Source organism: Centruroides sculpturatus, unplaced genomic scaffold (genome assembly GCF_000671375.1).
Source record: "Centruroides sculpturatus isolate CEXI.00-Female unplaced genomic scaffold, Cexi_2.0 scaffold403, whole genome shotgun sequence".
Taxonomy (NCBI): Eukaryota; Metazoa; Arthropoda; class Arachnida; order Scorpiones; family Buthidae; genus Centruroides; species Centruroides sculpturatus.
Window position 1 is genome coordinate 1 of NW_019384751.1, and position 13719 is coordinate 13719.

General features: G+C 31.4%; 1 protein-coding gene across 1 annotated transcript; it reads right to left on the bottom strand.

The window, feature by feature from the left end:
- Positions 1–558: 558 nt before the first annotated feature.
- On the bottom strand, positions 559–8788 carry LOC111628593 (the record flags this gene model as incomplete). Its single annotated transcript, XM_023372414.1, has 5 exons — positions 7848–8788; positions 7364–7536; positions 3405–3552; positions 3295–3302; positions 559–706 (listed from the first exon to the last, which is right to left on the bottom strand). Coding segments are annotated over exons 1-5 (1370 nt in total), but the record flags the coding sequence as incomplete, so codon positions are not given.
- Positions 8789–13719: the final 4931 nt, after the last annotated feature.

Here is a 13719-nt window from a genome sequence, read left to right on the forward strand (position 1 = left end):
GAGTCACTTAGATTTTACAAATACGTGAGCCGTTCACAGCCTAGCACATGTATTTGTAAAATATAAGTGACTCGTACAACATGGAATTCATATAAAACGGAAAAATCAACAGTGTTATAGGGGATTCGACTGTATTTAAAAAAAATAAATGCCAAAAGAATACAGCAGAAGAGAATTTATTAGAAACTGTAACAACCTGAACTCATAAATGAAAGGTAACTGACCACTGAACATTTGTATGCAAAACAAATACAGTAGAGCGTTGTTTATCCAAAAGTCAATTATCTGAAAGAATTCCAGTTTGCAAATTTAAATTTTCGCCAGTGTTGTGGCACTGAATCTTTGGCTATGTCTTAGGCTACTCAAATATTTTACGTTTTTGATACTAAATTAACTTCTGAAGTATAATTTTTTATTGTTTTTATATTTTTCAATATATTTATTTTGTTTGTACAAAATAAAAAAATAATTTTTAATGATACAATAGTCTTCATTAGGCTTAACATCNTACTAGCTTAACAACACTTATTTCACTGAATTAATATTAAAATCACTTACTTTTCATTATTAAACTGTTTGGACATAGTCACTTCAGCTCCATCTGTTTTTATGTCAAAACCTTCAATAGTTGGAAGTTTTGATGATTTCCTAGATTTAATTTCTGCTTTGATTTCTTGTTCTAAAAACTCTGCTAATTCCTTATCTCCTGTACAAATATGTAATTATTAATCTAATGACAAGTCTTCATAACATATTTTCATATATTAACAAAGTGAAGAGGATTTAAATATCAATTCATTTCAAATATTACAGATTATAATTTTTTAATTTACAGGTAAAAAGATACTCCAGCTGAATGTAATGAGCAATTGTAAATTTTAGTAAAGTCCTGATGTATGAAGTGTATTTTTATTTATTACTGAATAATTAATCAAATTAAAATTAAATTAAGAAAAATTATGGCTATAATAGTTTAACTTACTTTCTCTATACTTTTTATTATTTATACATATATGCATATCAACAACAATTTTAATTAGTAATGTTTTAATTGATATTAGTACAGGGGTGCCTTGTATAACATACTTAATCCATTCCAGGTGCACGTCCGTTAAGTGAAAAGTCCGTTATATGAAACGCATTTTCCCATAGAAATACATGTTAAAACATATAATTTGTTCTGCAGCATAAAATAACCGTACTGTACCATAAAAAAATGAAAATGGAGTAGTCACCAATTATGCCGGGTAGTCAGATGTTGTGAGGAGGACGTGGAGGAACACTTTCTTCACACATTCATACAGAGACAGACTTTTCACACATTGCAGCAGGTCTCTTTATTGTTTTTTAAATCGGAGCCAGATTCAAGAGAGGCAACTGGAGCTTGCAGGGTCATCTCTTGTTCCATCCTTTGTCTTTTGGCAGCTGGCTCCTTGAAAAGCATGTCCAAGGTGGTCTGTTTCTCTCTCTTCTTCCAACACCTGTCGGAAATGACGGGCAAAGGTGTCATTGTAGAGATCATTGATCCTGTTGGCCTCACTGTGTTTGGAAAGTGAGTGTTCGTAATCTCCTGAATCTCTCCCCATTTGACAAGAAAGTCAGTGTCAACTTTCACTCCTTCTGATGATTTCTTGCTTTATTAAAATTGAAATCACCTTTGTTTTTTTAGAAGCCATGATTTGCATAACACTTGAATAAATGTAAATACCCTGCACTGAAGTAATGTATGTAATAAACAAGGGAGCAAGCCGAATCCCAACGGAAGCTCTGTACTTCAGATATACTAATAATATATTCTAATAATACTAATATATTATAAAAATAGCAGATTGTCATTGGCAATGGCAAAAGAGTGGAAACATCATTCGCACTTGTTCGCAGGAAGTCCTTTGTTCGCCTCACGTAACTGCCGAAAGGAAAGTCCGTTGTTCGAGTCACATAACGGCCAAACAGAAAGTCCGTTGTTCGCAGCGTCCGTTATACGAGGCACCACTGTATTTGTTATTTCTTATATAAAATAACTCAAGAAGCTTCAGATATCAGAACTTTAATGTACAGTAATAATTTAAATTTTATCGATTGTACTGTCATTTCCTATAGAAATTAACGTAGTTACTAAAAATGTTTAAATTTAATAATATGATTTCTTCTCTTTACTTGTTGTATAATTATTCCTAATTTTTTTACTTTGTTATACATTTTTATTAATTGGAACTACTGTATGTATAATTCAAAACTTTTTTCAGATATCTTGAATTAAATTAACCCTGAAATTTAAATTAATGTACATTTTCTTTATTAAACCTTTTGAAGTTTCCTTTCTTCATCTTTACATTCATTCTAAATTGTAATACAGAAAACATCAAAGTAATGTTTGTGTTCTATTTATATAAATTGATAGAAAAAAATTAAGTTTAATTTAATAATCAGCTGTTTTTATGATGTGTGAAATCTTTATTTCTGACCACACACAAAAAAAAAATCATGATTATCTAGTTGAGAAAGCCCTAAGTGGCAATTTTTGTCTAATGTTTCTGTAATCAACCATATACTCATTGTCTCAAGAGAACAAACATCACAAATTTTATCTATATTTTTGTCTACTTTAAATTTTATATCCAATAAATAAATTTATTTAAATTTTAATAAAAAAAAAAGTAATAAAACTTAACTTAATAGACTATATTTATTAAAAATAATCAGTGATATTGAAACAAAGCAATTCTNATGTGTTTTAAGATTTCAATATTTAAGAAACTGATGTCTGGAGTGCTGTTTTTCAAACCTTCTATAGTATTATAGACTTCTAAGGCTGTTGTGTTTTCCAAAAAGAAAGTATTATAAATACAGTAGAGCATCGTTTATCCGAAGGTCGGTTATCCGAAACGTCGGTTATCCGAAGGAATTCCAGTCGACAAATTTAAATTTTCGCCAGTGCTGTGGCGCTGTAATCTTTGGCTATGTCTTCGGCTACTCAAATATTTTACGTTTTTGATACTAAATTAACTTCTGAAGTATAATTTTTTATTGTTTTTATATTTTTCAATATATTTATTTTGTTTGTACAAAATAAAAAAATAATTTTTAATGATACAATAGTCTTCATTAGGCTTAACATTGACAAAAATTCAACGCAAAGCGACATGCAACGGAGAAAAATTTCAACATGGGATACATTAATATATTTTTTCGTACATAATCGGTTATCCGAAATATCGATTTTCCGAGCAACCCCAGTCTCCAATTGATTCAGATAAACGATGCTCTACTGTACTGCAAGTACTGAAATGATACGTAAATATCTGAAGAAATTCAAAAATTACATAAAATTTAAAAATGTCAATATAAAAATGATACTAGCTTAACAACACTTATTTCACTGAATTAATATTAAAATCACTTACTTTTCATTATTAAACTGTTTGGACATAGTCACTTCAGCTCCATCTGTTTTTATGTCAAAACCTTCAATAGTTGGAAGTTTTGATGATTTCCTAGATTTAATTTCTGCTTTGATTTCTTGTTCTAAAAACTCTGCTAATTCCTTATCTCCTGTACAAATATGTAATTATTAATCTAATGACAAGTCTTCATAACATATTTTCATATATTAACAAAGTGAAGAGGATTTAAATATCAATTCATTTCAAATATTACAGATTATAATTTTTTAATTTACAGGTAAAAAGATACTCCAGCTGAATGTAATGAGCAATTGTAAATTTTAGTAAAGTCCTGATGTATGAAGTGTATTTTTATTTATTACTGAATAATTAATCAAATTAAAATTAAATTAAGAAAAATTATGGCTATAATAGTTTAACTTACTTTCTCTATACTTTTTATTATTTATACATATATGCATATCAACAACAATTTTAATTAGTAATGTTTTAATTGATATTAGTACAGGGGTGCCTTGTATAACATACTTAATCCATTCCAGGTGCACGTCCGTTAAGTGAAAAGTCCGTTATATGAAACGCATTTTCCCATAGAAATACATGTTAAAACATATAATTTGTTCTGCAGCATAAAATAACCGTACTGTACCATAAAAAAATGAAAATGGAGTAGTCACCAATTATGCCGGGTAGTCAGATGTTGTGAGGAGGACGTGGAGGAACACTTTCTTCACACATTCATACAGAGACAGACTTTTCACACATTGCAGCAGGTCTCTTTATTGTTTTTTAAATCGGAGCCAGATTCAAGAGAGGCAACTGGAGCTTGCAGGGTCATCTCTTGTTCCATCCTTTGTCTTTTGGCAGCTGGCTCCTTGAAAAGCATGTCCAAGGTGGTCTGTTTCTCTCTCTTCTTCCAACACCTGTCGGAAATGACGGGCAAAGGTGTCATTGTAGAGATCATTGATCCTGTTGGCCTCACTGTGTTTGGAAAGTGAGTGTTCGTAATCTCCTGAATCTCTCCCCATTTGACAAGAAAGTCAGTGTCAACTTTCACTCCTTCTGATGATTTCTTGCTTTATTAAAATTGAAATCACCTTTGTTTTTTTAGAAGCCATGATTTGCATAACACTTGAATAAATGTAAATACCCTGCACTGAAGTAATGTATGTAATAAACAAGGGAGCAAGCCGAATCCCAACGGAAGCTCTGTACTTCAGATATACTAATAATATATTCTAATAATACTAATATATTATAAAAATAGCAGATTGTCATTGGCAACGGCAAAAGAGTGGAAACATCATTTGCACTTGTTCGCAGGAAGTCCTTTGTTCGCCTCACGTAACTGCCGAAAGGAAAGTCCGTTGTTCGAGTCACATAACGGCCAAACAGAAAGTCCGTTGTTCGCAGCGTCCGTTATACGAGGCACCACTGTATTTGTTATTTCTTATATAAAATAACTCAAGAAGCTTCAGATATCAGAACTTTAATGTACAGTAATAATTTAAATTTTATCGATTGTACTGTCATTTCCTATAGAAATTAACGTAGTTACTAAAAATGTTTAAATTTAATAATATGATTTCTTCTCTTTACTTGTTGTATAATTATTCCTAATTTTTTTACTTTGTTATACATTTTTATTAATTGGAACTACTGTATGTATAATTCAAAACTTTTTTCAGATATCTTGAATTAAATTAACCCTGAAATTTAAATTAATGTACATTTTCTTTATTAAACCTTTTGAAGTTTCCTTTCTTCATCTTTACATTCATTCTAAATTGTAATACAGAAAACATCAAAGTAATGTTTGTGTTCTATTTATATAAATTGATAGAAAAAAATTAAGTTTAATTTAATAATCAGCTGTTTTTATGATGTGTGAAATCTTTATTTCTGACCACACACAAAAAAAAAATCATGATTATCTAGTTGAGAAAGCCCTAAGTGGCAATTTTTGTCTAATGTTTCTGTAATCAACCATATACTCATTGTCTCAAGAGAACAAACATCACAAATTTTATCTATATTTTTGTCTACTTTAAATTTTATATCCAATAAATAAATTTATTTAAATTTTAATAAAAAAAAAGTAATAAAACTTAACTTAATAGACTATATTTATTAAAAATAATCAGTGATATTGAAACAAAGCAATTCTAATAATCTCTCTCTCTCATACTAATTACAGTATTTGTGTAACAAGCTTCAAACAAAAAAATAAAATACAGTAACCTCTGTTATATGACTACAGGAGTAGAAACAAAAAACCATTTAATTTTCCTGCGTAAGCTAGCTGTAATGTGTGTGTCATCATTTCCATTCAGTTCTGAAGCTACTGAATGAGAACAATGTTCTGCGAATGTTTAGTAGAAGAATTTGTCTACAGTAGTTTTCAACAGTGATCAAATTCACACAAGCATACACTTTATGATTTTCAATTTGGTATAAAAGCAGCTAAATCTTATTGCTGTATGATGCAATCATTTGGCAAGAATGTCATCTTCAAGTTTACAATCTATGATTGATTCAGTAAATTTAACCCTGACATTGCATCATCCAACTACCATCTCTTCTGCTCCATACAACAATTCTTGGATGGAAAACAATTTGCTGATGATATGAAAATTGCACTAAAAAAGCTAGTTTTCTTGTTGGGATCACCAGCTATATTCCAATTAGATAATTCTTGAAAATTCTGTAATCATGCATCTGCAGGTGTATAGGAATGCTACCAGTAATTCAATGATCCAAAACTTAGGGTTTATTTATATTTATTTAATGTATGTATATTTGTATACAGTGGTACCTCAGGATACGAACGCCCCAGCATATTAAATTTTCAGGATACGACATGAAATTTGAACATATTTTTGCTCCACGATATGAACAAAAACTCACCATACGACATTACATTAGTTTGCAGCGCCATTTTTTATTCACTTCTGTTCATTGGTCTCAGTCCACGTGTTTGCTTCGTCGTGGAAGGATCTCGCTCGATAAAGGAAATCTTGAGGTATTATCTGAAAGTGACTGATTTTATTGAAAAGAAACATCCAAAAAAGATTCACACTGGCTATATTGCTGCTCGGAGTAATGACATTTGCCTAAGTCATTTTAGAAACATTTTAAAAGTAGGCAAAGCCAAACCTCTTTGGATAGATATTTTACCAAGTGACCTCTATCCAGTGAATGTGAAAGTGCTGGTGGAAGTGAAGGAAAGAAAGCAAAAACGCAGTGAATAAAAAATTAAAAAAAAATATGAAACAGAAAAGATAAAAAAATTAGTGTTAAGTTATTTTTAAGTTATTGTTACATTATGTTATGTAAGTTTTAGTATCATTTCCCTTCTCCCTCTCTTCCACCACCAGTCTACACCTCCATCGTCGTCTATTCTCAAAGGTAAAGTGCAAATAAAACTATATTTTTTTTTAAAAATCAATTATTATTCTATTATGGTTATTTATACATTTATAACTACAAAATGCATTTTTCAGTGTTTTCTGTACTATAGTTATTTTTTTTAAATGTACAACTTAGCTTTAATTTGAGTGTGTTTTTCATGTTGGAACTAGGGAATTTGATCCCGGTCCTTATTTCCAATCCCGGGATTTCGGGATTATACTTATTCAATCCCGGGATCATTTCGGTATTGAGGGTTAATAAAAAATAAGAAAATCTTACAAAAATCAAAATTTAGACAAAAATCAACGTATTTTACGGTATACACCTAGTTAATTTAATCACTCTAACTAATCAGACTTAGAGTCAGACTAACCAGACTTAAAATCATTGTTTCATGTTAAATTTATTCTTTTTTAAGCATTACTGACATCTCTTTAAACTCACATAAATTGAAAAAACCTTTATGTAACAAACTATGCAAATAAACCTTGAAAATTAACAAAAATCTCTCTTAACATCGACTAAATAGACTACTTTCATATAACAACCTNTTTTACACTGGCACCTATTTGTAGCACAATTTTTGGTACAGGTGCACCGTATAAAACCTTGTCCTGTCCCAACTGAATGTTTGGTAGCTGCAGTCCTTAGTGAGATTTGAACATCTTGATTAACATCACTTTCTTGTAGAAATTTTTGAGTACAAATGTCGAATTCAGTTCTGTAATAAACAAATATTTTATTTTGACCAAATTACATAACATATTCATGCTTTTTAGACCAAACAAAACAGCGTTTAACATTGCGCTTTTTTTCTTCGAAGATCTTTATCAGGCCTTCATTATAAGTAAATATTATACTAAAACCCTATCTGAAAAAATTCATAAAACTTGAAAACCTTTTCCAAATTTAAAAACAATAATCATCGAAATCAGTTCAGATTTGACAGTGAAATAGAGTAACATGATCATTAAAAAAGAATTTCTTTTCTGAAGTAATTTGAGAAAAAAATAAATAAAATGCGTAACTAACCTGCAATAGAGTGTCTGCAATATTCCATGCTTAGTTCCAATTTTGTACAGGCCATCATTGTTTATTTCAAGAACAACGCCAATAACATTTCTTAGGTCGCCCCTTCCTCTGTCTACATCAGGAATCGGCACAGTCACATTATCTCCCACTTTAGCTGGTGGATGCGATTTGTCAGAAGCAGATTTCATTTTTTTTGCCTGTTTCTGAAGGTTTTCAGCAGCTGTTTGTCTTGCCTTTTGGATATCATCACCAATTTTAGAAGTTTCGATATCATTACAATCACTATCATCTCCTGAATTATTGTGATCATTTGTATGTCTATGGGTTAAATCAGTTTCAATAAGTTTTTGAACGTCATCTTCATCTTGAATATCCTTTATTATTTCTGGTGGTAGTGATGTCGTTGAAAGACCAACTCTGGGTTCAACTCCAAACATAGCTTTGTAAGGCGATTGTTTTATGCCCGAATGATAGGCCCTATTTTTCATAAATTGTACATATCTCAATCCTTCTGACCATTTAGTCGAGTGATTATCTTTTAGCCAACAACTGATCATGTTCTCGACGTCTTGGTTGGCTCTCTCGACAGAGCCCTGACTTTGGCTGTGCCGTGGTTTTCCATGCACTAGCTTAAGTTCTGGCCAAAGACTCGTCATTTCACATATAATACGATTGACGAATTCTCTTCCATTGTCTGACTGCAAAATACACGGGACACCTATTGTCAAAAATATATCATTCAAATGGTAGGCTACTTCTTCAGCTCGTTTAGATTCCAAAGCACGAAGCAAAATAAACTTGGTCAAGTGGTCTTGGTAGACCATGATAAATTTAAACTTTCCATCAGGTTGAGTCTGAAAATCAATGAGATCCACTTGGCACCTACTGTTCATTTCAGAATGTAAAATTGGCTTAGAAACTAAACCTCTTTTTTTTTTTTTTTTTTTTTTTTGATTATCTAGGAAGAAAAACCAGACATTCAACACTTCATCAGAGACATCAATTCCAACCAATTTGGCCTAGAACTTGAACTAAAGTAAGAAAATGATAAAACTATACATTTCCTAGAAGCAATAGAAGTAGAGAATGGAGGGGAAATCACTACAAGTTTATAGAAAGCTGACTTATAACCCACTATTAATACCACGGACTCCCACAACCCCGCAAGCTATAAAATAGCAGCATCTGAGCCCTTATAAAGAGAGCATTCACGCACTGCAGCAAACTTCAAGACAGAGAATTAGATCACATCAAAGAAATAGCTAGCCAGTGTGGTGTCAGCCAGAATATGATAAAGAAAAATAGACGATAACAAAGGTAATGAGTGGGAAAGAATAGAATACACTCTGATGGAATACATGACATCCCTAAGCAAAATTTACAAAGAAATAGGAGCAGCAACAAACAAAAAGATAATTTTTATAAATTATACACCAACGTTTTTTTCTCTTAATCAAATATAATTAAACCCTAAGTTTTGGATCATTGAATTACCAGTAGCATTCCTACACACCTGCAGACACAGGATTATGGAATTTTCAAAAATTATCTAACTAATGTTTTATTCAGCATAAATTCATGACCTGCCCAATCAGTGGAAGAAAGTGAATGTAAATTGTTTTCTTGAAAAAACTATATATTTTTTCTTTTTGAAATAATTGTTGTACTATAAAACTGCAGAAAATTCCAGAAACTTTTGCATCAACCAATAAATAATTACTGGTTATAAGATTTGTTTTTCTCACAACACTCTATTATGTCTAGCATAAAATAAAATAAAGACTATACTAAAATATACGTAAATTGTTTTAAATATTCACCTTTGGTATGAAAGGAGTTAGACGATGCCATGCTGAACACATTATTTAAACTCGATCTGCACTTTAAAAGTTGACTATAGGACCGGCTTAATAATTTCGACTGTGAAATTACTCTACGACTGCATAAATTTTCCGGTAATGCCGATACAATTCTACTGTAATTGACTACAAATTTACTTAACAAAACTGAATTTCGACCCAAAGACATTTTCCTCGTGTTCAGACTTCGGAAAAAGATGGCGAGAAAACAGTGTTGCCAATTTACTAAATATTAGATTAAAAGCAATCATAATCTTTAAATTAAATTAAAATGTCTAAGTTGTTCAAATTATTATTATAATTATTCAAAAAATATAAATATAATTTGCATATGAAAATCTAAACTAGGTAATCTAGGCGAAAAGAATTAAAAAAAATTCTTTTCGCCCTGTGGGCACTAAAAAATCCTCTTTTAACAAGCCCATTATGAATTCGGCCACACCCACAATGAAGTGACTGGGTGGTGAGGGACGGAGCCCGACATATCCGGACGGACCACTCCCCCGAAAAATTACTGGGGATTTATCGACCCATCCGGATTCGAGGCCTGGTCTCCAGAGCAGCAGGCTGCCACCTTGACCGCTCGGCTATCCGGCACTAAGTAGGCTTCTTTTTTTTTAACAAGCTCATTATGGGTTCGACCAGATTCACAATGGGGTTATCCCCCGAAAAATTCCTGGGAATATTTCGACCCGTCAGGATTTAGATCCCAGGCCTGCAGAGCGGTAGGCTGGCAATTTTTGTATCACGCCATCTAATATTATACAGTGGTACAAAAATTTATGCAGGAGTGCTGAGATGTAAGTATAGCTCGCTTCTACCTGAAAAAACCGAATTAGAATTACACGCAAATAATGTATTTTCTGTATTCATGTAATTTGGAAAATAATAAGGCATAATAAAGAAAACAATGGTAGTAATAAAATCATAAATTGGTTGATTAATCGCGTTATCCATTTTAACGACAGTTTGTTTGGCTAAGTTACGGCAATGCAACATTTGGGCGATCTGCCTAGAGGGGATGCCTTTCGGGAGGTTTTTTAAGGGTAACTGACTCTTATTCAAGCGTTACAGACGTGGAGAAAACCCGGAAAACCACGTGGCCAGCACGTCCGAGACGTAAACCCACGACCGAACTTCCAGTGTTCAGCGAACGGAACCGGTTGGCCACTAGTTGGTCTTATGACGACAGATTAGACAAATCTCCATGTATATCTGTATTCTGCATATTCAAAAATACAGTATACAGAACTTTCTCTTCAACAATTTCAGATTCTCAGAAAAACTATCAATATCCTTATATAATATATATTTTAATTAAAATATTGCAGCATCTTTAGAATTGGTGTAATCAATATTATCGACGAATGAAACGCGCCATATTAAATGATTGGGGCAATAGTATTTATCTTACAATTTAGAAGAACAGATAGCAAAGTAGCAATATTGTCCATACTCTAAAGTCAAACCAAATGGGATATGGTATACTTAATTACTGATCCTTAAGAAAGTTGTAAGGACAAGCGGGAATAAAACTTGTTTTCAAGCGTAATATGTTTTTGTAAATAATTAAATAGAAAACAAATTCCTCAGATAATTCCTTGAAAGTTTCAAGTTCCTAATTTTGACCCTAAATAGTTTAATTACCCTTAGATATGAAGGGAATTTTGGCAACATGCCGCAGACCTATAACCTTGCGGCCGGATGGCCGAGCGGTCAAGGTGGCAGCCCACCGCTCTGGGGAACCCGGGTTCGAATCCGAACGGGTCGAAAAAACTCCAGGAATTTTTCGGAGATGTCGGGCCCCGTCCCTCACCACCCGGCAGTCCTATTGTGGGCCTGACCGAACCAATAATGGGCTTGCAAAAAGAGGCCCTCTTAGTGCACACAGGGCGGAAAGAGTTAAAAAAAAGACTATAACTTATTTAGTTATGTAATACAGTACTTCGTAAATATTAAATTAATTATTAACTTGTTTTATTTATTTCAACACGTTAATAAACTAATAAAGTAAAACGAGCTATAATTTATTGTGACATCGACACAATGCCGGGCTGCAATTTTTTGTCATAATGCTCTCAGTTTTATAGTGGATGACACTATAAAACTTCTGTACATCATATTTTTGCTGTTAACAATAGTCATGACGGTCATCTATCTAACTCCGTTCTCGAGATTAACAAATGACAGACAGGCAAGCGGATGTCAGTAGGAATCTATAATTTGAAAATACAGTTAATATATTAATCAATAATTATTTTAATTTTCATCTATTGCATATTTATATTTAAGAAAACAAGCATTGGAACACGTTCGAGATATAGTCTGTTTCTTTTTTTTTTGCAAATTCAGAAGTATCGAGAAGTTCTGTCTGTACGTGTGGCGCAATATTGGGGGTATTCGTAGTATTCGAATTTATTTATATTCGAGATCTTGAATCTTCATACTCTTTAGTATTCGAGTGTTCACGAAGAGTATTCGCTTATCTCTAATAGAAATGGTAGTAGTAAGAAGTGATAGCTATCTTCAGTTTAAATAAACATTTTATTTGAAATATAATCATATAATCCAAGCATTAAAAAGCTTGTTATGTGAAGATAATATACTGTACTTAATTTTCTATGACATTTTCCTTATTCATTATTAGTTTTATTGTCTTTTTATCTTTAGATTAACACTTATTATTACTTGAATATTTATTAATAAGGTGGCACTAGCAATCCGAAAATACACAGAGAACACATATATTAACACAGTTTTTACTCATAAACTACAACGTAATAAAACATTTCATATTTATAAAGAAAATTTATGTAGTAAAGCAAAACTAGAAAATGACTTACATGTCTGTTATGGTGGCCATTTCATTTCTATACAGCTCTTGTTAATATTACAGACAAAATAATATTCCAAATTAAAGAACAACTCAACAGAGCCAAAGACTGTCTCTTATCAGACAAACAAATAAAGCAGGATCTATGATGTTGCAGGTTTTAGTTGATTAATAATTATATAATTAACATTAATCAACTTTTAATCAATTAAAAAATCCCCAAAATTTTAAAATCACTCTTTAATAAAAATTAAAAAGTGATTTTGAAATTTTGGAGATTTTTTAATTCAAAGAACAATATTTCTTATTCATGTCTTCTTAAGCCAATTTGTAAAGTGAACAAATGACATGGAATGATTAAGGGATTAAGGAACAAAGATAAAGTATTTGTAAAAGTAAGAATCTCTGCCTTGGTTATACTACCTTGTTTATAACTACAGTAGTAGCGATTTGATGCAACAAAGTTTTTATGCTAATGTGATAATACTCGTAGTGCATAAAAGTATTATCACGATAAATTGTTTTGCAGTCATATTGCTTCTGTGTTGTTTTGGAACTAAAATGACTTTCTTCAATCGTATCATTATAAAGCAATAGTTACTAATTACAAAATGTTATGCAATTATGTACAATGTTATGTTTAAGTAATGAAATCTCCGTTTTATTAATTAAGAAATCTTCACTCTTGCGATATTGTTGCCATTGTTTTTTCAATAAATTAGTCTATTATTATATTATTTATTCACATTTCTAAATTTATTTAGTAACTAAGAAATTTAATGAGTTAAATTGTCATTTCGACAAGAATAAAATATATGAATTAGTTATATGTTACAGGTAAAAGTGTAGGTAAAATTGATAAATAAATTATAAAATATAAATTTTATTTTATATTTTCTAACAAATAATAATTTATTTAAGTAGTTGCAGTTCTTTTAATATCAGTATAGATGCGTGACTTCAACACGTTTTATTACCTTCGGTTTCTGTTTGTATGAACCATAAGTGTTAAAATTAGTCGGAGGTGAAAACTTATTTTTATTCATGCAAAGAATTTTCTTATTTTTCTTTTTCTTGGTGAGGTATTTTATTACCTTCGATTCCAAAAATTCATATATAGTGAAAAGTGAGATACCTAACCACATTCCTGTATATCCTCCCAGATAACTGAATAATTCTA